Source organism: Diospyros lotus, chromosome 4, assembly GCF_014633365.1.
Source record: "Diospyros lotus cultivar Yz01 chromosome 4, ASM1463336v1, whole genome shotgun sequence".
Taxonomy (NCBI): Eukaryota; Viridiplantae; Streptophyta; class Magnoliopsida; order Ericales; family Ebenaceae; genus Diospyros; species Diospyros lotus.
In genome coordinates this window covers 10,521,111-10,548,062 of record NC_068341.1, presented here as the reverse complement: position 1 = coordinate 10,548,062, position 26,952 = coordinate 10,521,111, and the positions used below count along the sequence as shown (strand labels likewise).

The 26,952-nt window shown below is 32.0% G+C and overlaps 3 protein-coding genes across 5 annotated transcripts; 1 reads left to right on the top strand and 2 right to left on the bottom strand.

Moving 5' to 3' along the window:
- Positions 1-611: 611 nt before the first annotated feature.
- LOC127800649 (26S proteasome non-ATPase regulatory subunit 14 homolog) lies at positions 612-7,060 on the bottom strand. Of its 2 annotated transcripts, none has more exons than XM_052335380.1 (6): positions 6,848-7,060; positions 6,540-6,747; positions 5,150-5,231; positions 4,170-4,346; positions 3,912-4,079; positions 612-1,107 (listed from the first exon to the last, which is right to left on the bottom strand). In XM_052335380.1, the coding sequence occupies exons 1-6, from the start codon at positions 6,987-6,989 to the stop codon at positions 916-918; spliced, it is 969 nt and encodes a 322-aa protein (XP_052191340.1). In that variant the 5' UTR covers positions 6,990-7,060; the 3' UTR covers positions 612-915. The 2 variants fall into 2 exon arrangements, with proteins under 2 accessions (XP_052191340.1, XP_052191341.1); XM_052335381.1 differs by having other exon boundaries at positions 6,540-6,717.
- Positions 7,061-19,391: 12,331 nt separating this feature from the next.
- LOC127800228 (patatin-like protein 2) lies at positions 19,392-22,565 on the top strand. Its single transcript, XM_052334724.1, has 6 exons — positions 19,392-19,642; positions 19,752-19,933; positions 20,920-21,106; positions 21,217-21,378; positions 21,670-22,145; positions 22,265-22,565. The coding sequence occupies exons 1-6, from the start codon at positions 19,514-19,516 to the stop codon at positions 22,374-22,376; spliced, it is 1,248 nt and encodes a 415-aa protein (XP_052190684.1). The 5' UTR covers positions 19,392-19,513; the 3' UTR covers positions 22,377-22,565.
- Positions 22,566-24,557: 1,992 nt separating this feature from the next.
- On the bottom strand, positions 24,558-26,714 carry LOC127800230 (patatin-like protein 2). 2 transcript variants are annotated; one of them, XM_052334726.1, is made up of 6 exons: positions 26,237-26,714; positions 25,957-26,143; positions 25,665-25,826; positions 25,269-25,571; positions 24,909-25,081; positions 24,558-24,794 (listed from the first exon to the last, which is right to left on the bottom strand). In XM_052334726.1, exons 1-6 carry the CDS (start codon positions 26,554-26,556, stop codon positions 24,713-24,715), a joined length of 1,227 nt encoding a protein of 408 aa, XP_052190686.1. In that variant the 5' UTR covers positions 26,557-26,714; the 3' UTR covers positions 24,558-24,712. The 2 variants fall into 2 exon arrangements, with proteins under 2 accessions (XP_052190686.1, XP_052190687.1); XM_052334727.1 differs by lacking the exon at positions 24,909-25,081.
- Positions 26,715-26,952: the final 238 nt, after the last annotated feature.

The following is a 26,952-nucleotide window of genomic DNA, read 5'->3' as shown; positions in this document are numbered from 1 at the left end:
ATAATAATTTAATTTTTATTATTATTTCAATTATTATTTATATTTTTTAATTAATTTAACCTCACGTGAATAAATTATGATGTGTATTTTATTATCTTATTTTATATTTTTTTATATATAAAAATTAAATTAATTCAAAAATATAAATTAAAATATGTAATCAAAATAATAAGTATTTTGTTTTTTTTCTCTCCAAATGAAAATTTATATTTTAAAATCAATTTTATATCAAAAATATAATATAATTATTTAACAAATAATATTATAAATTTATATTTATAATATATCGTAGTAGATTCTTTCTATCTATTCTTTCTTATTATTTAAGCAAACATTTTTTAACTTTTGAAATGCCTTCTTTTAAAACATTTATTTTAAAAATATTCTCATCTATTATCTATCAAATAATACTTTAAAATTTGAACAAATGCCTTCCATTAAGATGTATAAAAACCAAAAACTTAACTATAATCACCAATTAGCATCCAGCCCTAGTAAGTAAAATAAAAATTAAAAAAAATTAAATAAAGACTTACTTTAAGTGATGGATGCAATTTATTTTTTTTTCTTTTTGGGGTCAAGCATTTGCAAAACGGCATAAATTGAAAAGGGAAAAAGAAAAAGAAGGCAAAGATTTTAATTATCCTCCCAAAATTATTCAATTTAATTCAGGCTAGAAAAATAAATCCAGAACAGAACCCAATAATTATGAGGAACTATATGATGAGGGCAGCCATTGTCCACATTTGCTCTTCTCCACTTCTCTTTCCCACCCACCAAAACAGGACAACATTTCTCACTTACACAAAAAACAGGACAACATTTCTACCAGTTTTGACCCCCCAACCCACATGCATAATAATTGTTTCAAATTTTAACTGCCAACAAAATGCAGTTAAGTTGGTGCTGAGAGCCTTAGAATACAACGGTATCCAGCATGGTGCCCAAAGTCTGAATTATGTTCGAAGACATCAAGTTGGAGACGTGTTCTTCAAGATGTTTCTTGGCGTCCTGCCTTCCAACATTTGCAATTGCAAGTTTTTCAGGAGGCAACTCATCCTCTTCCTGCACTGCTTTGTTGTATTTGATTGCTAGATTTAGCATCTCCTGCACCAACTCCAAAAATACAGTTAATCATGACTTATAATACCACTTAGCTAGTGGATCTTTATCAAAATACTCCTCGTACATTATTTTAACACTTGCAGTCTATTGAAGAAAGCTATGCGAATTGACATAATAGATGCCTAGACCTGAAATTTCAAAGGGAAGGGCATAGGCCTGCCTGGTAATGTCTAGATGTATAATTCATGGACAATATACAGGGCAGATATATGAGTTCGATTGTCCACAGGAGACATCCTTAGCCCTCACTGCTGGGTTCCGATGTGATGGGCCATGGAAATTGTGACCACCTATCTGACAATGGCTGAAGTTGAATGAAAGTGTTACCACACATTCGCCATCAAATGCAAAAGCTTAATTTGTTAGGTGGTGCTGCCTACACCCTTTAGCTAAGATCTTCCTTCCCGTGTTCTTTATCCGATGTGATATTCAGGAAACAAGCTCACTACAAATGTCCAGTATTATTAAAGGCCCAAGGCGTGTAGGCGCAAGGTGAGGCACACGCTTGATGGAACTAAGTGCACGTTAACTAAAGAAAAAAGAATAAAATATATCCTAATTGAAAAATAAGATATAAAAGAGGTCATAACTCCTAATAATATATTCACAATCATGTTATCAAAGAAATTAAAAAATTCAACATATACTAATGAAAAGAACAATAAAAAATACCAAAAAATGCCATCTAAAAGTCTTTAAGTCAACTTAAATTGAATTTTAAAACAATTTATAAGTCTTAAATCTTGATCAAGATTAACTAATTATGCATTCTAAATAATTTAAGAATCATCCTCATCATCAAGATTAAACATTTCCATATTTTCATCATTAAAAGCATCATCTCTAATATCTTCTTCCACATCATCTCCCTCTCCATCTAGTTCAAATTCAATTGGAGCATTTGAAGTAATAACCCTTTTACTCATTGTCAAATTTGCAGTTGAAATAATAAATTTAAACCCTAAACAGTAAAAAATTAAATAAAATAATAAACAGTAAAATAAAAACCCTAAAAAACAGTTAAAAAAGCCCAGACGTGCCTAAGCCCAGATGGTCTGCGCCCACCTAGAAGTATTCCAGGCGCCCAAGGTGTGCCTTTAATAACACTGCAAATGTCAACTTTAAATTGTGAGTAATAATGCTATGACCATTTTACACCCCAAAGCTACATACTTCTCCTGCATTACAGGGTGCTTGATGGCTTGTTCCTGACCCCCCACCCCCTGCCTGGCATATCTGTATAATTATTTCTTCCTAAATGAATGTGTAGCCACCTCATAAGTGCGATCCTTTCACAGATCAGTTTCTCAACAGTCCAAAACAGTGAAATTGTGGTAACCCAACAGGAAAAGAAAAGGTCAATTTATACATTTAAGTGCTTCAAAAAAATGTCATTAATAGAAATGAATTACTTAGGGCCTGTTTGAGAGAGTTGCCAATTCTTTATTTTTGCTTCAGTTTTCATTTTCTGTTAAAAATTAAAAACTGGCATACTATCTGATAACTATCAGTTTTCAAAATTTAAAAAATAAAAGTTGAGCATGTTGTTTGATGTAAAAAAAAAAAAAAAAAAAAAAAAGGATCAGTTTGAGGGTGAGCACTAAGTTAAATAATGGACAATAGTTGAATGTTGGTCAATGAGTGGGGATAGAGAATAGAGATGTCAAACGAGTTCAGCTGCACGCTACCACCCTGGCCCAATCACCAGAAACAATAATTCTGTGGGATTTAAAAAATCAATTCTGATAGCAATTGCCTTAGAAGTTAGAACACTGACTATTTTACAACCATTTTGTAACCAGTATGTGGCTAAAAAATAAATTGATTCATATATACAAAATATATTGATTTTAATTTTAAGGTAAAAGGTATTCTAAATTTACAAAATATATTATAGTTTAAAAATAATAAAATAAAACGAGTTTGCAGTAAAGGCACGCAGGCTGTTAATTGGTCTGGTTTGGCCCGACCCCTCAAGCTACGAGGTGGTCCTCATTTGACATCTCTAGTGAGGAACAAATCAGTGGTGGTTATTGAGAATCAATGTGAGTGAATTATTAAATGAAATTGAAAAGTGAAAACAAAAACAAATAATAAATACAAGTTTTTTGTGTGTTCAAAATTTTAAAATTTGTTGAGAACTTCTGAAAAATTTTATAAAAAAAAAAGGTAATTGAACAGAATTTTCCATTTTCATTTACAAAATTTTAAAAACGAAAACAAAAAACAAAAAAGCAATCAAACAGGTCCTTACTGTTTGTGTAGAGGTTAGAGAACCTATTTAGGAATTTATTGTACTTTCCTGGCAGACATGAGATAGTTGGGTTTACAAAAGGTGTCCACGAATTAGAAGACGTGAAACTTGGCCGAATGACTCAATTTGAAAGGAGCAGGACTACTAAAAATCAATAGAAAAGACAGGGCAATCACAATAGATGAAAGGACGCACCCATGTTATTTTTTGATTCATTTCAGCACCTATTACCTACTATGAAAAGACTACAGTATTTGGCCTCCTATCTTAGTTTGGACATGTCATATCCATGTACTGGTAACCATATTAATGCCCTACAGTTATAAGACACCCTCCCCACCCACACTGGATGGAGAAAAAAATCTCTGCTTGCTGTTTCAAGGTGGGAGGCAACATCAAACACGCATAAAATATATTTTTGAACTAAAAAGAAACTTCAAATAGCCTTGGCATCATGTTGAACAGGTACCAAATGCAAAAAAATATCCACTAGATTCTTTGTAAACTCTAGCTGCAAAAAAACTACACCAACCTGAACAGTCTGCTCATTGGTTTTGGAATGGACATCAAAGGATTGAAGTGTCAATCCATCAGTCCACTTCTTCTTGTGAAGATTAAGTAGCATTTTCTCCTCAAGCTCATTCTTCCTGTAATTAATGGCAATTGAGTAATAATGCCTGTTCAGCCCATGGATCAATGCCTGAAAAACAGGTAGCTCATTTAGAGGATCAAGACTAGAAGTAAAATGGAAGCTTTAAAGAATGTAAGGAAATATTTATGCAGCACTCACTTGAATAGATGGCTTGTTCAGATGTCCAAGGTTGGATGTTGTCTGTCTTGGCTCTTGGCCAAGCATCATAGTTTGAGGGTTAATTAAACGGAAGGCATCAATGACCACCTTCCCCTTGACACTCTGTATGGGATCTACCACAACTGCCACAGCACGTTGATTTAGAGCTTCAAAACTCTGCAGGATGAAATAAATGTCAGTAAATAAGGTGGTCTACATGGGTCAGGATGACAGTAAATTACCCAACCCCCAAAACACATGCCCAAAAGTTTAGAGCTATGCTAACTGAAACAAAATAGAATTGACATCAAGCAATACAAAGTTGTCTATTTTCCCTAAAGATTAATACCTTACTCATATTTCAACATATACATTGCTACTGTCTTCTATCATTCCATTTTTCATTTATTCTGAATAACTAGTGGAAGGGTTTGCTTCTCTGCCATTTCTCAATTCCTAGCTCTATAAACTGGAGGCACCCATCATCATGCTCTTCGCAGTTATTAATGATCCAAATTCCTCGCCACCACATGAGTAATACCTCTTAACTTCACAGATATTACACTTGCTCTAACCATCATCCAGATTTAAAATATGATCCTCCCTTGATTTGCGAAATGGACTCTCTGCAAAGCAAGGGCAAAGCTATGTCCAAAGATGATCCTTCCCCAACTCTTGCAAAGCTAGGAGCTTTGTATGCTAGAGACACCCTTTTTTAACCATCTCCCAATGTAAAAATGGCTAAATACAGAGCAAAAACAATTTTATACCCAACAAGGCTTAACTCTGAATACATAGTGTCAGAAAATAGTGAAACAATGGAAAATAATCTAACAAAGAATATTTTGAGTTAGCAGTTCAAACCTAGTCGTAGAAGGAATAATAGAAGAGTATCAACATGTAACCACCATAATGCAAGTCGTATGCAAACAACTATCAATGCTACTATGAGGCATGAAAATAAGTAAAGATAACAAAACCTGTTGAGTATTGATATCCACACCAGAAAGCCAGCAGCCAAACCCAGGATGCGAATGATACCATCCGACCACCATCTCTGGTCTGTAATAGCAAGCAAATGGACAAGCTAATCAAACAATGGAAATCAGTGGAAGCATTAAGAAGAAGTTTTTAAAACAGAAAAATTAAACAGAAGAGAATACCAATTCAAATTTTAGAAGCACTAAGAAAGTACATCCACATGCCCTATCTCGAATAAGGGTGTCATTTTTGGGTGTGGTAACATATAATGCTTTCATTTTTTAGAGAAATAGTCACATTATTCATTCACTATGGAGCACCACACCAAGAGCTAGCTCTCTTGTTGGCTAACTCTCCCTAAAAATCAAGAGAAAATAGTGATTTTTTTTCCGTGGAGTTTGCTCACTACTTACCTGCAACCCATTAAATGGGGGGGAAGACGTGCATATTTCAAAATTACAAGTCTTTCATTAGGGTTCACTTAATATGATACATTGAGTTTTTCAAAACAGTATGAGAACCCATACAGAACAACGCTTAATCTTCTACTTTCCCTACATGTTAAAATTAAATCATTGCTAGCAACAAGGTTCCAGAAAATACCATCATTAAGGAATAAAGTGGTGGTTGTAGAACCAGATAACAAGAGAATGGGAAAGAACACATGGAAAAGCAGGGGACAGGGGAAAGACGACAAACAAGAAAGAAAAGAACTAGAGAATGGAGGTGCAAATACTTCTTCTTTGTTTCTTCAACAGATGTCTTGACCAAGCCTTTCGTTCCTTAATATCTTTTCTTCATCCTCATATTAAAAGAGACAAACAACAAAAGTCTAATAGTTTGTTCCCGTTCTTTGCTAATAAGGACGCAGACAGATGCTGGGCTTGTGGCAATGGCCTATCCCAAGACTAGTTTGCTCCGAAGGGAATTAAGGTGAAACCCTAAATCTTGAGGTAGAGGCTAGAACAATACTGAAAGATTGGCATCGGTTTGTAAATAGGATGCAAATGCATGATGATGGACCACAGGGATCAAACTTCCATTTCTTATAGAAAGTCTCTCATAGGGTTTCACCATGTTTGGCAAAAATATGTGCAAAAGCAACCATGTCCTCTGGCCTGAAGTCCTGACCAAAAGTATAGAATCTACTTTTAGATGGTTTCTTAATAAGGAATGAAGCTGCGAGTGGGTTGGCCCAACCCATGCTCGTGATTCTTGGCTTCAGCTTGTAATTGAACTCAAGGGCTTAGTGAGCTTATATACTTTAATTCAGCTTAACAAGACATCAGAACTAACAAGAGCATGCCAGTTTGGTTGCTTTGAGCATAGACAGAAACAACATTGAAATAATAACATACATAAGAACTAGCAACAAAGAGGAGCAAATACCGTCCAGTTTGTTTGAGCATATCAAGCATGTTAGTCTGGAAGACGTGATCTACCGCTTCGACACTGACGCCGGTTCCACTCTGCGGCATCGCGAAGACATCGACAACGCGAACCGTGTACTCGTCCACAAATTCACCCAACATCAACCCCATCACTTCCATTGGAACACCAGCTCTCCCTGTTATTCCCAATATCACCACCCCAAACCCTAGTAAGGTCCGGCACATTTACAGTAATTACATATATACATTTATGTAGACGCATTTAATCCCAATAGTTATAGTGAAACCCTAAAATTGAAACCATACCGTGCTTGAGCATTTTGAGGAGGGCGAGCGAGGAAATGTAAACTTGTTCGGAGGAATCGAGAGTCGGCGAATCCGGTGGCGGGTGACCCAACGCGCCTCCGGCGCCGGCGAACATTCTCTGCAACCTCTCCATGCCCGACATCTCTCCCCCTCGATTTCAATCTCAATCGGAATTTGATTTCTTTGATGGCACGAATACTTTGGTCGGTCGCGGTCGTCGTTCGAAATAAATAGAGCCGAGTGTCTTGCAGTAATGCCCTTGCATTTTGTAGTATTTTCAGTTTCGCCGCGAGTTAGCGTCGAATCCTAGGCATTTCTATTTCTTTTTTGTGTGTAATTTTGCATTATGCCCATAAAGCTAAAAATAATGCTTATTTTGTGCGATAATCTATTCAATTATATAAGTAAATATGTCACATTAGTGTTATAAAATATTTTAATAATTTTTTTAAGCTAAGATCAACTTAATTATATCTCTTCATCCAAACTCATTTTTACATAATTTTTTAACACTTAATTGCCCGAATAACAATGTAGAAAAGTTAATTACCCAAAGCTACATTTTTTTTTTTTTTCAAAATTTGTGTGATTGATTGATATTATTACAAAATGTTCATTACAAAGAGAATTATTTTTGTAAAAAGTATTTTATTAGAATAATTTGGTTTAATTAATTTTTTTCTTTTGTTTCCGCTCCTCTCCTACAATAAACTTCAAATTCATATTTTCTCTTTATAATAGAGACACACATATATACATTACGTGTTATTAATTAACAAGTATACAGATAAAAAAATATATCAATATTCTAATAATTTTTACATGAAAGGCTTTTATACTCACACGTAGAAATTAAATGTTATAAAAATTAAACTTACAACTCAACTATAGTGACGAAGTTAAAATTGGTCAATGAAAAGAAATTTACAGGGACGTAAGCCTTTCAACAAATTGATATTAACATAATCATCTCAAAATATCAATAATGCCAAATAAGGTAAAATATTAATATTACCAAATAATAGATTTCAATCCTGCCTAAAACAAATGTTATTTTTAATTTCTCAACCCCTAGATTTTTCATATACTTGCACCTTACAGGACTATTGGAAAGTTTAATTTACAATTATAATGTATAAAATGACCCAATCTTTTAGTTTCTTACATACTATAACTCTAAAAACAGGTTATTTTTTATGTAGCATTTGTTAAAATGAGTGAGACAAGGTTAAAATAATTTTTAGACCAAAATATAAAACGATCAAGATAAGGTTGAAAAGTATTTTAAGATTTTTATCAAATTATTTGTTAAATTTTTTAGAATGCAATAGAGGACATATACGTCATTTTTTTCTTATTTGTACGGTTCAAAATATGATTATCTTAAGAGAGAAAAGATAAGTATATCAAAAAAATGTCAGATAAGAAATCACGTGATTTTTTTTTAAGGGGTTGTCAGATAAATTTAACAAACACATTAGAAAGAATAAAAGTTTAGAATGATTTCTATATTTTACCTTTTTCGATCTATATCTTGATTAACAAATATTACACTCTCCTAACATGTTTGTGCTCAGTTTAATTTACTTTTTATGGTGAGTGATTAACCTACCTTAATAATTCAGTTCTACCTATTATAAATTACTAAACTTAAGTTGTTTTAGTGTTAGCCAGTTACCTAAAATGGTTGTAAAAAGTCTTGTTATAGATAATTATTTTGATGCAAATAATTTTTATCGTCCTTTAAAATTATGATAAATTGTAACAAATTCACGAAAATAATTTTTTCTTGAGACATTTTGGAGATTTTGGTTCATTTTTCCTGTTTCTTTGTCCTAAGATAGTCTACACAACGAAAAGAATCAAGAAAAGGTGTTTTTGCATTTCTATTTTATTTTATTTTTCTTTATTTCTCTATTTAAACTGTGATTCTAAGTTTCTTTGAATTTTGATGTGCGTGACAGTATGTTTTAGAGAATACACACAAGGTTAAGAGAAAGTGAAAATACTATATATAGTAGTAATGGTGATTGAAAAGGACAAGGGTAAATTATCCATATTCATACTCTTATAATTTAGACTATTTAGAAATGAAATTTCAAGTAATCTTAAAAGTATTTTTTTGATGAATAATGAAAATTTATTAATTAAATAAGAACAACTGTGAAAAAACTATCAGGAAAACACCACAAAAGAACACCCAAAACAGCAGATAAGTTGACACTTGGCCATCAAAAGCCCCCAAAATTAACATACAAAGAGCAGCCCCACAAGGCGCACCGATGGATTACCAACCACGATGGCTACGCCAAATTAATCAGCACCAACCGGTCGTCCAAAACACGAGATTAATTAAGAGCGAAATTCATATTTTTGCCACAGTATTTTTACATTTTTTTGTAATTATATAAAATTTTCATTATTTTGATTATATTATTATTATTTTATATTTTAAAATTAATTTAAACCTTATATTTTGATGTGTAAACAAAAAAATTAAGATAAGTCAATTTAGCTTTTTTTTTTTTTACACATCAAAGTATATGGATTAAATTAACTAAAAAATGTAGGTACATGATGTAATCAAAATAATAAAAAGTTTGACTTGACACAAAAAAATTCAAAATACAAGAGTTAAATTAATTAAAAAATATATGTATATGAGTGTAATCAAAATAACGAGTTTATATTGAGTGAAAGTGCAATTTTTTGAGAATCTATTAAACAAACTCTTATAACACACTCAATTATGGAGCATGAATTTGTTCTTTTAGCATAAATTGGTAAAGAAATTGAGTGGTTAAAGGATATTCTTTTAGAAATTCTATTGACTTCGAAAAATGTGATTTTAATATTTATTTATTATGATAATTAATCTACTTTAGCTCGTGCATATAATGATATATATAATGGAAAGTCAAACATAATTATGTGAGGAAATTTATCAAAAATGGAATAATTTCTCTTGCATTTGTGAAATTGAATAAGAACTTGGTTGATCCATTCACTAAGTCTCTCACAAGAGATTTAGTGAAATCAACTTCGAAAATGATTGGGCTTAAACTTCTAAATTAAATCCACCAATAATGACAATCATACCCAACATTATGAAATGAGTAATTCTTGGGTTCAAAGAATAACAACAAGCCATTGATAAATAGATGATTACATACTTAATAAAAAATAAAAACTAGCCTAAAACTTAAGGTAAGTACTTGTTGTCAAACTTTTTGAGGGTTGAATTCTTATACTTTGAATGAAGTTCAGTTTTGAGAACAAGTGTCTATAATGTGATAAAGATATTGAAAGAACTTCAACTATATGAACTTTAAAGTGATGCCATTTCAATTGAGAATTTTAGACTTACTCTCATAAAAGTTCATGAAAATGGATAGCACATGGCCTTAATAATCCTAAGCAAGTGTTTGGGTGGAATAAATAATGCAATATTTATGTGTATAGCAATACTGATGAATTCACAAGTGTTGCCCAGAAAAATACTCAAGATGGAGTGAATTGAGTTTTTCAAAAATTAATAATTTTAATTTTTGTTGAAAATTCTTGAATTTATAATCTTAATATATAGTTATTGCAATATGAATAAGCACCATAAAATCAAGCAACCACATAAAACAAGAGAATATTTATATGGGTTTAGCTCTAAAGAGCCTATTCATCTCTCTCAAAACTTAGTTTGAGTTTTTACTAGAGAGAATTAACATTAACTTTTAATTGGAGCTAAAACTAACAATATTAGCTTTTAACCGAAGTTAGAATTAACATACAATCTCTCGCCTAAGTAAGAACTATTAGCATACTACTAGCAAATATAATCCCCTCACATAATAAGTGAGTAAAAAATAACAAACTTACAATCAGATACAATATCAAATAAATCATCAATAGTTAAGAATTCCACCAACCAACACATTTCTAACACTTTGAACCTTCTTACTTTTATTTGAATGCTCTATCAAGTTTTTTCTCTCTGTGTGAAACTTTCATACTTACTCTTTATATATACATCTTCTAAAAAACTAGTTGTTATAAAGATAATTAATATGAAGTTTAAAATTCAAATTTTTTTTAAGGCTTTTTCAAACAAGGAACAAAACAAAAAAACACGTCAAACAACTACCCACATTTAATTAAAACTAATATATTTTCTGTATGAGTAAAAAATACATTTATCAAGATAAGAAAATTCAAACATAAACTTCTTGAAACAAAAATGATCAAAACAAAAGAACATGTATAAAGACAACTCACTTTTAATTAAGTGTATTAAGAACAAATACACTTATCAAGAATTGATTTTAAAGAACAAGAAGAAAATCATCTATATTTATTTTTGAGCAACAAATAAATGAAGAAAACAGAGAAGATCATTGGACTTTGGTCGACTGAACCCCAACTTCGGTCAACCTAAGTCATCTAGCAACCTTATGCATAACTTTGGTTGAAGGATCGATCAACTTAAAATCAGAAGCCAACATTTTTTGGCCAACTTCGATCGACCGAAAAGTAACTTCAATCAACCTAAATGGCATACAATGAGATTTAAACATTTTATCTCATTTCAATTGAAACAATGTGGTTGATATAAGATTGGAGACCAACATTCTGGCTAACTTCGATTAACCTAAGATGAACTTCAGTCTAAGATACATAGCCATTTCAATACACATTTTTTTCAGCATAATGAGTTGATAAAATATATTTTTATCATAAAAATATTTTTACTATCATCAAAACATATGTTTTACATTGTAAGAGACTAAAAAAAAATATTTATATTATAAAAATATTTTTATTATCATCAAAATCTTATTTACTTAGTTACCCTTGAGCTTAACAACAAGGAATAATAACTTGTTCAAAGCTTTCATGCTACCTAGGATTTCAATTTCATTTTGTGCCACTATACTAAGATAATGTTTAAATTGAAAGATACATTATTTTATGCATAAACATGTTTTGATTTTCTTCATTTAGCGTCTTAATTAATTTATATTTGAACAAGTAGGGGATTGTTAAAATTTAAGTTGTTCAAAATAAATTAACCAATTTTTAAGCAATCAAATTTTGAATGGTTGTTTCTTTTCAAAATTCTAACTACTGCATTTTATATATATTAAAACAATTCTGGAAGTTATATATAAGTAAAATACATTAGAAATAGATAAAAAAAACTAGAAAACAAGTTTTGTCTCTGTTGAAAAAGATCAAAACTTTTTCTATTATTTCAAAACTTGATTTCTTTATTTTTACTGAGTGCAAAAAACTAAAAGGGCTTGTCATATCCACTAAAACAATTTGATAAATCCTTATAGAAAACTCAAAGTGGAAGGATGGTAGATTTCACTTTTAAAAAGGGTGTTTCAAACCTTCAACAACTTGAAGATTTTATGCAGAATTCTCTTGTTTATTATTATTGTTGTTTCTTCAAGTTTATACATAGAATTTCATAATTTTAAGTTTTGTACTTATTCTTCATAATTGTCATTGTTGTGATATCCCAATCTAACATAAAATTAATAGTCACTTACCACCAAATCAATCTTTAGATAAATTTTAAGTTATGCTACAAAATTTTAAAAATTATTAAAGAGTTCAAAGAAAATTTTGTACAATGCAATATTAGAAAAATGTCTCCATTAGAAATAGGTCATCACTAAATTTATTAAAAGTAGCAAAGCAATAAAAATCACGAAATCATGTCGAAGAAACACTCAACCAAAACAATGAAGCCAAGGAATGGGAGAAGAAGAACAAAAGACGAGAGAAGAGGGCATGACAATTAGTTGGAACCAATTCAATCTAGAGAAAGTGTTGCATAAGGGATTAGGCAAGGAGGGTGACATATTTGTTTTTTAGGCCAAAAGATTAATATATGAATAATACCACATTGTGTTTTATTTTTTTCGAGCAAAGATAATTCAGCCGCATTTACAAAAACTCAAGGAGACAATACCAACCAAGACAAACACAAAAACTATCAAATATCCAAGTAGAGCCAACCAGAACCAAGATCTAAGATACATGGCCTTTAAGCAGTGGATATAAACTTAAATGCACAAGCGATAAGATAAAGCCCGTTTAAGGGGCTTGCATATGTGCCAGAGCAAAATAACTCGATAAATGAATTAATAAATAGAAAAAAGTTGAGAACTAACGGCCTATTTGGTATCCAAATTAATTAGTGATGGATAAAATTAACAGTGAGATAGAATAGTGATTGAGTTAAATAATTCTAACCCACATTAAGTAAAAAAGTTATTACATATATAAAGTTATACCCATACAATGTTTAGTGTGCAAAATGTGAATGGGGTATTACTTGGTATTAAATAAAAAATGACCAAATTACTTATTTTTCATATAAATTGATTTTCATATTACATATATAATTATATTTTAAATATATATGTTTTATGGGTGATTATATTTCATATATATAAGTACATGAGAAAAGTGTATTTTTAGTCCTTTCATGCAGTTTCAACTACAGCGAGTCAGCCCGACCTGATACTTAACCCATCCAGAGTCAAGATATAAAAAGGCATGTAAAAGTAAGCCAAACTTCCACCAAACCTACCTGATACTTAACCCATCTAAGGTCAAGATATAAAAAGGCATGTAAAAGTAAGCCAAACTTCCACCAAACCCTAGCAGCCACCTTGCTCTCTCCCTCTCACCTAGATCTCTATCTCCTCTTATTCTTATTCTCTGTCCACAGTTGTTGCCCATTAGCTCACATTCTCTTACTCCCGTCTGAGAGTTCCTTCTCTTTCCTTCGGCCAATTAACTAACGTCTCAAACACCGACGACCACAATTTGTCCAATTTAAGATAAGTACTTAAAGTTCTTCAATTTTAGCTTTTAGATTTAGTGTGTGTATATATATACATTTTTTTTTAGTTAGGGATAAAAATGGTTTAATAGGAGCAAAGTTTGATCCCATCTTGCCCAAATTAAATAATACCTTGGGTGTGGTGTTAAAATTATCTCACTTACTCTAAGTTTTAGTTGATTTCATTTTACTTTTTATACCAAACATGATATATATGAATAGGTGCTATTACTACCACTTAATTCCACTACCAAACACGCCATAGTAGATGTGTCAATATCATTACAAAAAAAAAAAAAAAAAAATTAGAGACGAATTTAAAGACAAATTTAGAAAAATAGTTTTAGAAACAGATTTAGAGATGAAAATTAACAGTCTCTAATTTAGTGACAAAATTAAAGACATATTTTTTTTTTGTCTTTGATTTTTTTTTTCTCAAAGAAGAATTTAAAGACAAAACTATTTCCGTTTCTATGCCGTTTGTTTTTATAAAATTAAGAAAATATAAAATAAAAATAATCAAAAGTGAAAACATGCATGCAGTAATAAAATAATTAATATTTTAGAATATAAACAATTAGTGTTTTAAAATATAAAGAATTCGTGCAATAATAATTAATATTTTAGAATATAAAATAAATAGTATTTATATTTTAAAATATAAATATAAACAATATTTATATTCTAGCATATGTGAAAGCATATGAGTTAAGAGATGAAAAAAATTTCATCTCTAAACTCTTAGAGGTTTTTTATTTTATAATTAAATAATTAGTATTTTTTATATATGATAATTTAATAATAATTTGATTGGTAGTTAATAGGACCAAAAGTCAATGGGAAGTTAGAATTTTATCATGGAAAGTGGGAAAGAATAGCTTAAATATAAGTTAGGGTAAATAAGTGATTGACCGGGTTCACAGTCTTGTGGCCAAGAGAGCCATGTTAGGATCTTCGTTCATGCCAAGTTTCGAGTTCAAGTCACGGGAGAAGCATCTTCCTTTGGAAAAAAAAGAAGTGATGCATGATCGATGGTGTGAGTCTTATGCCGTGTCGCACGTGGACTTTGTCACCAAGCGAGGCCATTGGTCCACAAATGCCCCTATTGTTGCTGTGGAATTGAATTCTATCTCTAATAAAGATGGCATTTTTTCGCTTTTTCCTTATAAAATTTTTGGCTTCAAAGATGGACTTTTTCATCGTTAAAAGCTAATTTTTTTGTAATGTGTGAAACTTTGATAGGCAAATAACATGATATGAAGATAATATGTCAACTTTAAAAATTGGATGCAAACAATAATGTCCCATGCATTCTATTCTATACCCAACAAAGTTATTCATATGAGATTGGGGAAGAATAAAACAAGTTGAATCAAAAAAATTTAAAGCCAGCCTAAGACTATTACCCAATGGGTGTAGGTTAAAAAATTGAATTAAAAAAAAAAAAAAGAACAAAGATGTGATTCCTTTCTAGATATCATCTGCATTTTTTAAAAAAAGAAAAAGGGTAAATTGTAAAGAACATCCCTAAGGTTTGGTGAAATTGCAAGAAACTCCTTGACTTTGAGAAGTAGCAAATAAACACCCCTACTATTAGGGATAAGATTGACTAACTTATCCTTTGTAATTATCTATCCTTTCTCCTTATATTGAAACAAAAAGAAATAAAAAAAAAAAACATATATTGGAAGCTAGTTTTGTGCCGGCACCTATGATGAACCAACATGGGTTGAAGATGTAATAAACCTAAATCTAAGCTTATTGTCGTTTTGTGAAACCATATTTAGGTTCGTCACCAAATTTCATCTTAAGTCTTGATTTGGGTTCAAAAATTGAAAAAGAGAAGGATAGACTAAATAAAATACTTCATCTCATACCTAGATCTAAGAAAGAGAGAGAGAGAGAAACATTTCATTTTGAACACAAATATAAGTTCATTGGGATTTGAAATAAGAGAATAAGAAGAAGAATAAGAAATATGAAAGAAAGAGATAGTGAAACAGTTCATCTTGAACTCAAATTTGGGTTTGAGATGAACAATTAATGAACCCATATCTAGGTTAGAATAATAATAAGAAGAAAAAGAAGAAAAAGAAGAATAAGAAGAAGAAGAAAAATAAGTAGGAGGAGGAGGAGAGAGAGAATGATAGATTGAGTGAAACATTTCATCTTAAACCTAAATTTAGGTTCGAAGAAGAGAGAGGGAACAAAACATTTTATCTTGAATTCACATTTGGCTAATGAATAATGAACCTAGATCTAGATTTAAAGAAGAAGAAGAAAGAAAGAAAAGAAAGAAAATATCAAAAGGGGAGAGCAACAAGAAAAAGAAGAAAAAAATCAAAATGGGAAAGAACATGCGCGCAAATGCCTATTGTCATTGTTGTCGTTGCAATGACCAGATGCTTTTATTGTCATCACTGTGACTAGCCTTTATCGATACAAATAAAGAGAAAAAGGGAGGAAAAGAATGAACAACCACAATTTTCATCGTTCTTTGCCATTTGTTGCCGACTGAATGAGAGAGAAATAGACGAGCGATTTGAGAAAAGTGAAAAAAAAAAAAAGAATGAGTTTAAATAGAAGGATATTTGGTTATTTTACAAAATTTATTCACTAATGGTAGGAGAAAAACTACAACATGATATTAAACCTTAACAACACTCTCTATATTTTTTTAAATGTTAAAGATATATAATTATTTTAAATTTCAACAATTCTGCGTGAAATTTATTTTTTTTAAAAGAAAACAAAAACCTAATAAGGGATGATTCACGGCTTCAATCTTCGAGGCCTTTGCGCATTGAACGAGGTGTGGCTTCAAATTCAATCTAGATGTCATGGAGAATTTTGCAACTATTGCCGTACGTCATGACAGAAAGGATCAAACTCTTCCTGGAATAAACTTCCTGAGTTACTCCCCAAATTCAAACTTCATTTATTTTCTTACCAAATTAATATAGAATATGATGATGATGATGTGTGTGTGTATATAAATATTTGAGGGACAAAAATGGTCTAATAGGAGGGAAAGTTTGACCCCATCCTGCCCAAATTAAATAATACCTTGGGGTGTGGTGTTAAATTATCTCACTTATTCTAAAAGTTTCAGTTGATTTCATTTTACTTTTATACCAAACATGGTACATATGACCATATATAGGTGGTATTACTACCACTTAATCCGTCTACCAAACGGGCGATAGTAGATGTGTCAATGTGAAACTTAGATGGAAAATGATAAGAAGACAATATGATAAGACAACTTAGAGATAGGCAAATAACATGATAAGAAGACAATATGACTACTTTGAAAATTGGATGACAACGACAATGTCCTATGTATTCTATTCTAAACCCAATAAAAGTAATTAACAAAGTCATTCATTATAAGATGGGAGAAGAATAAAACAGGTTGAATAAAAAATTTTTAAAGCCACCCTAAGACTATCACCCAATGTGTGTGTTGTAGGCTAAAAAACCTCCCTGACATTGAGAAATTGGCCAAGAAACACCCCTGTTGTTAAATAAAAGCATAGAATGACAAATTTATCCTTTATTCTCTCCTTTTATTGAAAATAAAAAATAAAAGATAACATATATCAAAAGCTAGTTTCACCCACGATGAACCAATCTGGGTTCAAGATGTAATAAACTTAAATTTGGGTTTATCATGGCCGTGTGAACCCATGTTTAGGTTCATCACCAAACTTCATCTTGAACCTTGATTTGAGTTCGAAAAAGTGAAAGAGAGAATGATAGACTAAATAAAACACTTTATCTCAAACCTAGATCTAAGTTCTAGAGAGAGAGAGAGAAAGAGTAAAACATTTCATGTTAAACCCAAATCTGGGTTCAAGATGAAAAATGAACTTGGATTTGGATTTGAAGAGAGAAGAAGAAGAAGAAGAAAAAGAAATAAAAGAGAAAGAGAGAGTGAAACAATTAATCTTGAACCCAAACTTGGGTTGAAGATGAACAATTAATGAATCCATAATTAGGTTAGAATAAGAGAAAAATAAAAAGAAAAGAGAGAATGATAGACTAAATAAAATACTTTACCTTAAACCTAGATATAAGTTCAAAGAAAAGAGAGAAAGAGAGAGAGTCAAACATTTTATCTCGAATCCAAATTTGGGTGATATATAAAGAGTTTAGATCTAGATTTAAAGAAGAAGAAGAAGAAATCAAAAGGAGAGAGAGTAAAAGAAGAAGAAATCAAAGAAGAGAGAAAGAGAAAGAAGATGAATTATAGTTTTTGTCGTTCTTCACCATTTTTTGCTAGTTGAGTGAGAGAGAAATACAGGAGGGATTTGAGAAAAAGTGAAAAAGAAGAATGAGTTTAGATAAAAAGATATTTTAATTATTTTATAAAATTTAATATTAGTTAACTAATGGTAGGGAAAAAACTACAATATGACATTAAACGTCAATAGTACTCTCTGTATTTTCTCAAAGTTAAAGATATTTTTTTTATAATTATTCTAAATCTCAAATATTAAAAATATTTCATATAATTATTTTAAATTTCAAAAGTTTCGGTGAATTATTATTATTTTTTAAATAAAGAACTAGTAAGGGACGAAACGATTCACGGCTTCAATCGTTGAGGCCTTAGCGCATTCAACGAGGTGTGGCTTCAAGTTCAATCTAGATGTCATGGAGAATTTTACAACTATTGCCGTCCGTCATGACGAAAAGGGTCAAAATCTTCCTGGAATGAACTTCCTGAATTACTCCCCAAATTCAAACTTAATTTATTTTCTTACCAAATTAATTAATTTGTATAAGCTATACCATTTGTGTCTTTCTCACGTTACCACAGTGTTCATAATTGATTTCTACAAATATCACGATTTTAAATTCAAAATTATAAACAAGAAACAAAAAATATTTAAGAGTTCCTCACTGTTTCCTTTATTTTATTTTTCAATACCTGTAAACTTGACTTAAAATTAAGACAGAGTCAAAGTCCCATCAAAATTATTGAGCTGGTATACAAAAATATATACCATTTAAGATTAATTGGCTCATAGCATTGAAAGAAATAATTAAGGCCAAGTAGCGGTCAAGGATGGAAAAAACCAAATCTCTAGTCGCATTTTGTTGTCCCACCAGATTTTAACCTCATCAGCAAGAAGTGTCTCGAATGAAATGATATGCGTGGCACATTATTAGCCAAGCATCAAATCTCTTGAAGCACACCAACCATTAACTCACGCCTGTCTCAGCCTAAAAATTCCCAACGATTTGCCTCTACCACCAATTTCAAATGTATCAATTGATTAGCCAGAAAAGTAAGAAAATATGAAAAAAAAAAGAAAAAAAAAACCTGAGTTGGAGAGGAGAAATGATGACCAGGTCCAAGTCCATGCCCGCGACAAGCATTTATTAGGACCCCAACAGACACGTCACTTTCGTTTCCAACATTTCCACTGCATAACATTCAATTCCAAAAATGGGGACACCGTCAAAACCATCGAATAATTTTCAAACCTTCAAGGGATGGCCTTGACACACACACATGTGCATACACGGACGCACACACCCACAAGTGGAGGGGGTCCAATTCATGACTTTGAAAGTTGGATGACGAAGGGTAGGCGAGTACTTAATTGAATTCAGGAAAAAAAAGAAAGAAACAAAAAATCCATTATCGCCATCCTGTCATGGCCTATAAAAACAATAGCCTTATCCAACCCGTTTCCATAGCATTATAATCCTTTCCTTTTAACACTTCTCCCAAGTTTTCAGTCTTTCATTCGCTCTCTTGCATTTGAGGTATATCTTTCTCATTGAGAGAGCTTGATCTCATGGACGGCGAAAGGTTTTTGCAGCCCCCGACTTACGGCGACCTAATCACTGTTCTTAGCATCGACGGCGGCGGCATAAGGGGGATTATCCCCGGAATAATCCTTGATTTTCTCGAGTCCGAGTTACAGGTATATACGTAACTTATATAATTATATATAAGAATATCACTTTTTCGCACTAGTAAATTCTATATGTCAAAAGGTTTTTTTGTCATGATCTTCAGTTTGGTTGGTGCAGAAGCTAGATGGCGAGGAAGCGAGAATTGCGGATTACTTTGATGTTATTGCAGGGACGAGTACTGGCGGGATTGTGACCGCCATGCTAACCGCCCCGAATAAGGAGAACCGGCCATTGTTTGCTGCCAAAGATATCAAAGCTTTCTATCTCGATCATTGTCCTAAGATCTTCCCTCAAGAGAGGTAACATGGTTGAAGCACTATGTATTAGCTTAAATTATCATATCGTTAGGAGTATCAGCATCTTAGTGGTATGTGGCAGCTCTAATAAGTTTGAAGTTTTAACTCTAAATTTCTTTTCTATTTAGTCTTGAAATGTGTATAATTTTATTTGTTCAAAAAGATACATCGTTGGTTGGGTGTTATGTATTGTCAAGACAATCATTTTTGTTAAATATACTACCTAGTTTTATAAGAATAATTTTGACTGGTGTAAAAATAATTTTATTTTTGGCTCCTAATTTTTCATGGTGTAAACTCTAAATTCTTGGCTTTTTTCTTGCAGTAGAAAAATAGGTTTCACTCTATACAAAATCGCCTTTTTTTGGTTTTTGCTATTGGTAGATATCAGTACAAATTAAAAAATATTACAGGAAAATATTTTTATTCACTCAAAATAATTTGTTCTTGGTAAATTTACTGGGTACACGTGGCAGTACATAAATTATTACTGTACCAAATAAATGTATAATAAACAATAAATACAAATAAATTATGTGTACTAAATAAATTTATTTATGTATATCTCCTTTGTGATTAGGACAATCTTTGCGTGTTGTATAATATGTTTCTTTTAATGCATCATTAATGATTATTGTAATTTAGTGCATAGTTTCTTTTGTATATAATAAATCACTCAGATATTTTTCTACCAAGTGGACTCCTCGTGATGGGTAGGTAATGGACAATGACAAATGTCTATAATTAGGTGATGGGCAAAATGACAAATAAAATTCTGCAAGTGGCCTGGTTTATGAAATTGTTGGATAAACATATTAAAATGATTCCATCAAAAGGAACTTATGATCATTAATTATAAAGTATGAGCACAACACACACATATATATATATGTAATTTAAGAACAGTGATTCTGCGCTGCTAATTAATGATGTATTTGCTGATAAATCCATATCTTTTTTTTTTTTTGTGTGTGATGCAAATGCAACAGCAACCCATTTGCCCATGCTACAAAAATAATGAAAACAATAACAGGGCCCAAGTACGACGGCAAGTATCTCCATAGCATAATTCGGGAGAAGCTCGGAGACACGCTGTTGCATCAAACATTGACAAACGTTGTTATACCCACTTTCGACATCAAGCGACTCCAGCCCACAGTCTTCTCTAGCTACGAGGTTTTTCTATTATTATTTTAATTATTTCTTTCATACAAAATTAATTAATTAATTATATGTAACACACACTTGATTAATCTTAATGGCTTTAATTAATTATATATATTTAGGTGAAGAAAAACGAATGTCTAGACGCCATGCTCTCGGATATTTGTATTTCCACTTCGGCTGCTCCCACTTATCTTCCTGCCCATTCCTTTCAAACCAAAGATTCGTCCGGGAAAGTGAGAGACTTCCAGCTCATCGACGGTGGAGTGGCGGCTAACAATCCGGTACGCGTGTCATATTTTCTTTTGCTTTCGAATTTTATGAGTTTTATTTATTTATTTTTGTTTTTCATAGACTTTTGAAGCCGTGACGTTTACAACACTCCAAATCAGCAATGCCACTCAATGAATATAAAGAAATGATTAAATAAACACATTAATGTATTTCAAATCCATAACAGCAATTTCCCCTTGTTAATTAATTAATATATATTCTAAAGCTGGGATACATTTTAATTAGAATCATAATCAAATAATAAACAATCAATTCACTGTTGCTGTTTTGTTGTTGCAAAGACTTTAGTGGCGATGGGAGAAGTGACAAAGGAGATTACCAAGGGGAACAGTGACTTCTACCCCATCAAGCCGACGGATTATGCCCGCTTTCTTGTCGTGTCCCTGGGAACAGGCTCAGCCAAAGCCGAGGAGAAATACAGCGCAGAAGATGCTGCTAAATGGGGCCTTTTAGGCTGGCTAACCAATGGAGGATCCACCCCTCTAGTCGACATTTTCACTCAGGCCAGCAGCGACGTGGTTGATTTTCACATCGCCACGATTTTCAGGTCACTTCAATCCGAACACAACTACCTTCGGATTCAGGATGACACATTGGGTGGGATAGTGTCTTCTGTAGATATTGCAACTGAGGAAAACTTGAAGGATCTAGTGGAAGTTGGTGAGAAGTTGCTGAAGAAACCAGTTTCAAGGGTGAATTTGGAGGATGGCGTCTTTGAGCCTTGCCTGGAAATTACCAATGAGGAGGCCCTTGTGAGGTATTGAAAAAGCAAAAGTTTAAAAACAAGGAAATTTTATTATATTCTTTGCGTGTTACATATATATTAAAAAATATCACTATAATTATAAAATTATTTATTTATTTTATTCTGTGCAGGTTGGCACGAACACTGTCCAAAGAGAAGCGGCTTCGCGATATAAGATCGCCACATACTCCTTCAAAGGCGAAGGAAAAGGCAAAGGCAAAGGAAAAGGCAAATGCAAAATAGAAATATCTTCTGTGTTTAACTTTAATAAACTAAAACTGGTGTTAAAGTTAGTTTGTATTTTTCTTTTTCTCATTTACATTATAATAATAGGTTTTATATGGCAATATAATGACCAGTTGTATAAGAAACTACGTACTAATATGTTGATCTTGAATTGTATGAGAGAAGATGTACGTCCTTCCACTTCCAGTCCTGCATTTATATATATATATATATAGTGCATATCCCTCCCTCCCTCCCTCAGCCTCCCAGTGAATGCTATTTATTGTCTGGTTCTTTAAATTGTTTTCTATTTTGGATTCCCAATTCATTGCGGGTTGAATCCTTGTCCCGCGAGAAGATAATTTAATTGCCTTCACTTACTGGAATCGCTAAAAAGGACATTATAGTATTTTCATTAAAATCAGACTTTTACATATTACTAAAGCCAACTCACACGTCAATTGTTATATACTTAATTAACATAGGCAGGTCTTAGGTTAATTTGCTCACAATCCGTTTCCTAGCTCAAGAAATTAACTTTGTGTTCTCATTACTAGAAGCTTTGTGACCAAATTTAAAGGGCAGCCTAAGCTAAACATTTATGATTTAAGCGGCTGCGGTGCCTAGTCCTAGCATGAGGTTTATAATATGCATGCATTTGCTAGAACCTTCCTTATTGAATCTTTATTGTTGTCTAAATCAAATGTTTTGTGTTTTGTTGACTAAATAAAGGATTTGATGTTTTGCCTACCCCTGAAATTGACGTCAAAGCTCACGTGTTTGAAAAAATAAATTGATCATCATATTAATTCTATTTAAAAAAAAAGTTCACGCATTCAAATAAATTGGTCAAAATCAATCCATTTTTTTAATGAATTGATTAAATCAGTAAAAGTCATTTAACTAATTATTTTAATTTTGATCTAAAAGTACTATTCAATAGCCCCTTATTTTCAAGGATTTTTTTCCCTTTAATAGATGGGTAAATTAGTACTTGTAAAAAATGGTTTTTGAAACATATAAATTTATTATTAAAAATCTGAGAATATTTAATTAAATTAAAATATTTTCTGTATGAATATTTGAACCCGCACTTCAACTAGTGAACCATAAATCAAATTAGTTTATAAGTTCCAACTACCCCTTCCTAGCACAACAATTTGACAAAGGAAAAAAAATTATATAAATGTGATAGTGTATTTTTTTTAATTATAAATCACCTAAACATGATTGTATCTTATAATGGGCCATTTGGTACATGCATTATATGTTTTTTGATAAAATAAATTAGTGATGTGATTAAATAATTATATACGTATTTAGTGTATGAGATATTATTTATCTTTTATTTGAGTTGAGAAACTAGGGTATAGATAAAATGTTAATTTATATTGAATAATTAAAAAGACTATGATATCCTTAAATGGTAATGTGACATAGATGGAAGAAATCTTTTTCAAAATAATATTATTATTTTTTAATCCATTGCCCTCAAAACTCACACCTAATTAATTATTTTGTCTCATGGGCGGTGGGATTAATTTGTCCCACCCCACGAGTTCAAATTATCTCAAAATTAGTTAAACCTAATCTAAAATTGTATCAAAGGCTAGCATTAAATCTTGTAAAGGTAATACCACTTTCGTAACTCTTCCACGACACCTGGTGCAAATAAGTGTTCTTGATTCAATTATAAATTTGAAGTTTAATCAAATAATTATCAAAAATTATATATTTCGAGTGTTTTGCAGTGAAGATAATTCAATTTTGAGGAACTGCATGTGGCGAGGAGCTTACAGCCTTAAACCAGCTGGAATTTTTAATTATATATAAAAAAATGTTGTTAATCAAAGAATTAATTTGATTTGGATAGTGATTAATATTTTTCTTTTTAAAGGCAAAAGCCCATTTTGACACAGCTTAATTTCCCAATAAATTGGTGTGGCTATCATAATTTAACATCTTCTTCCAGATTTGAGAAATGGCCTCGTACTTAAGGATTTCACATAAAAAAATAATAATTTAAAAAATAACTTCACTATAAAATTTGCATGTTTGAGATCTAATTTCCTCACCTCAACGATGGGTTCGTTATAATTTGAACAAGCTGGTATCTTTGCACCACAAAAATTAATTAATTATATATATATATACACAAGTTACAACTTTGAAAAATCATAAATACCACAAACTCATTAGTTTAAAGAATGAATAAGTGCATTGAATTGTATACCAATTGGGCATTACGTAGATGGTGCATGAATAATTGCCACCAACATACATATAATGTAACATATATATATATATATATATGTAAAAGAAAACAGGAGAATCCTTATTAAGGAATCTAATAATTAAATCTTCAGTTTTTGCGGGGGTCCAAGCGGTAATCTAGTATCACGAAGTTGCTTCTCCCTAGAGAGAAGTTTTGCAAACCTGCAAGAAAGATACATATTTCTCTCTTTAGTATCTAATTTAAGATAATTATATGCTACTAATTTTGTATAATTTAATATAAAGGCAAACCAAAAAAAAAAAAAAATTACATACCTTCGAAGGGCTTCTTCATTAGTCTCTTGATTAATAGGCACTACAATACCTGTTTCAAAATCTATTCTTGAAACTGACTTTTTTAATAATGTTTCACCGACTTTCACAAGTTCATTCAAATTTTCCTTAGTAGCTATATCAACAGATGAAAGGTCTCCACTTAACGAGTCATCCTATAAAAATTTATTTAATTTTCATTAATCAAATGAGATAATATTATAAAAACTTTCAAATAGAAAAATCTCTCCCTAAAATTACAAATAATAAAAATATATTATAATTACAAAAATGGATAACATATATAGGAATAACCAAAAAAAAACAGAAAGCATGTCGTGGATGAGAATGAAATATACATACCTGAATTCTTAGATAGCTCTTCTCAGAATGGAGAGCTTGGAAAACTTCATTGAGGTGGTAGTCGACCATATCAGAACTTGCTTGATTAAACACATCTATTAATGGGGTGGAGCCGCCATTGCTTAACCATCCTATCACTCCCCATTTAGCTGCTTCTTCTGCTTTGTATTTGTTTTCAACTTTGTGTGTTCCAGTTCCCAGTGATATAACTAAAAGCCGAGTATAGTCCAGTTGCTTTATGGCAAAAAAGTCAGAATTTCCACACGTAATCTGCTTCGTGACCTCACCTATAGCGACTAAAGTCTGAAACATCCAAGTTACATCTCAAGTGAGCCAAAAATAATCCTAAGAGAAGAAAGAAATTCTAATTTCAGAGGTATAATTATCTGTAGATACCGGATTGTTTGCGGCCACGCCACCATCAACTAGGTTGAATTCTCTCACTTTTCCAGTTGGGCCCTTGCTTTGAAAATAATGGGCAGGAAGATAAGTTGGTGCTGCTGAGGTTGCAATGCCTATATCTGATAGTAAAGCATCCATGGTGGGCATATTCTTCACCTGATCCAAACAACGAACAAAGACATATATATAGTTTTGTTAGAACCCGAGTTAGTCCAAGGTATTATATGTGTGTATAGTCAAGCAACCAATTAATTTGGGATTGATCCCAATGTTGAATTATATGAACCTGGTAGCTGGAGAAGATGGTTGGCTGGAGCGTTTTGATGTCGAAAGTCGGAATAACAACATTAGTCAGGGTCTGATGCAATCTGGTGTCTCCAAGTTTTTCCCTTACAAGGCTATGTAAGTACTTGCCATCATACTTGGGTCCTGATAAGGTTTTCACTACCTTGTTCACACCAGAAAATACCGAACTGCTTGCACGCATCAAAAGTTCCAAATGTCATTAATTATTTGGCATATACAATTCTATATATAATCATTCATACTTCAGTAACGGCCGTTACCTGTTCTGGGGGAAAATCTTGGGGCAATTGTCAAGATAGAAGTGTTTGATGTCTTTGGCAGCGAACAAGGGGCGGCTGTTGTTATCTGGTGCGGTAAGCATGGCTGTGACGAGCCCACCCGTGCTTGTTCCTGCAATCACATCGAAGTAATCTGCAAGTCTGGCATTCTCGCCGTCCAGCTTCTGAAGCTCGGACTCAAGAAAACCGAGGATGATTCCTGGGATTATGCCTCTGATCCCACCTCCGTCGATGCTGAGAACAGTGATTAGGTTCCCATCAGTAAGGGGCTGATGATGAAGGCTAGACTTTGTTGCTTCCATTAATTTGTACGGCCAAGTGTCTACTTCAATAATCAACAGAGAGAGAGAGAGAGAGAGAGAGAGACACACACACACACACAGATGAATTAATAAATTAATGAGTAGGACGAAGATGGGGATAGTGATGAAGTTTTGGGGGTTTCTGACGAGGAATTAGATATTGGTGTGTGGTCTTGCATTGATCATAAGATATGGGTATTTATAGGCACATTGTAGTTGTTTGAATTGTTCACAGTGCGCACGTTCGGATCGTTTATCGAATGCCAAATTGCATTTACTTCTTTTTCTTTCTCTTTTCCTTTCTTTTTCTTGTGAAGGAGGGACTCCAGTATAATTGCCGGCAAGAGCAGGACACGTCATTTGCTTATATATGTAATGTTATCTAAACAAAATTTT

What these genes read in the sequence shown, in the direction of transcription:
- LOC127800649 (XM_052335380.1), bottom strand. Translation starts at nt 6,989, where the DNA reads ATGTCGGGCATGGAGAGGTTGCAGAGAATGTTCGCCGGCGCCGGAGGC. An exon ending in ATGCTCAAACAAACTGGACG is followed by an intron (nt 5,232 to 6,539) that starts GTATTTGCTCCT and finishes TTGCTATTACAG; the next exon opens with ACCAGAGATGGTGGTCGGAT. An exon ending in CCAATGAGCAGACTGTTCAG is followed by an intron (nt 1,108 to 3,911) that starts GTTGGTGTAGTT and finishes GAGTTGGTGCAG; the next exon opens with GAGATGCTAAATCTAGCAAT.
- LOC127800228 (XM_052334724.1), top strand. Translation starts at nt 19,514, where the DNA reads ATGGACGGCGAAAGGTTTTTGCAGCCCCCGACTTACGGCGACCTAATC. An exon ending in TTCTCGAGTCCGAGTTACAG is followed by an intron (nt 19,643 to 19,751) that starts GTATATACGTAA and finishes TGGTTGGTGCAG; the next exon opens with AAGCTAGATGGCGAGGAAGC. An exon ending in AATGAGGAGGCCCTTGTGAG is followed by an intron (nt 22,146 to 22,264) that starts GTATTGAAAAAG and finishes TATTCTGTGCAG; the next exon opens with GTTGGCACGAACACTGTCCA.
- LOC127800230 (XM_052334726.1), bottom strand. Translation starts at nt 26,556, where the DNA reads ATGGAAGCAACAAAGTCTAGCCTTCATCATCAGCCCCTTACTGATGGG. An exon ending in CCATCTTCTCCAGCTACCAG is followed by an intron (nt 25,827 to 25,956) that starts GTTCATATAATT and finishes TGTTTGGATCAG; the next exon opens with GTGAAGAATATGCCCACCAT. An exon ending in GCGTGGCCGCAAACAATCCG is followed by an intron (nt 25,572 to 25,664) that starts GTATCTACAGAT and finishes TGGATGTTTCAG; the next exon opens with ACTTTAGTCGCTATAGGTGA.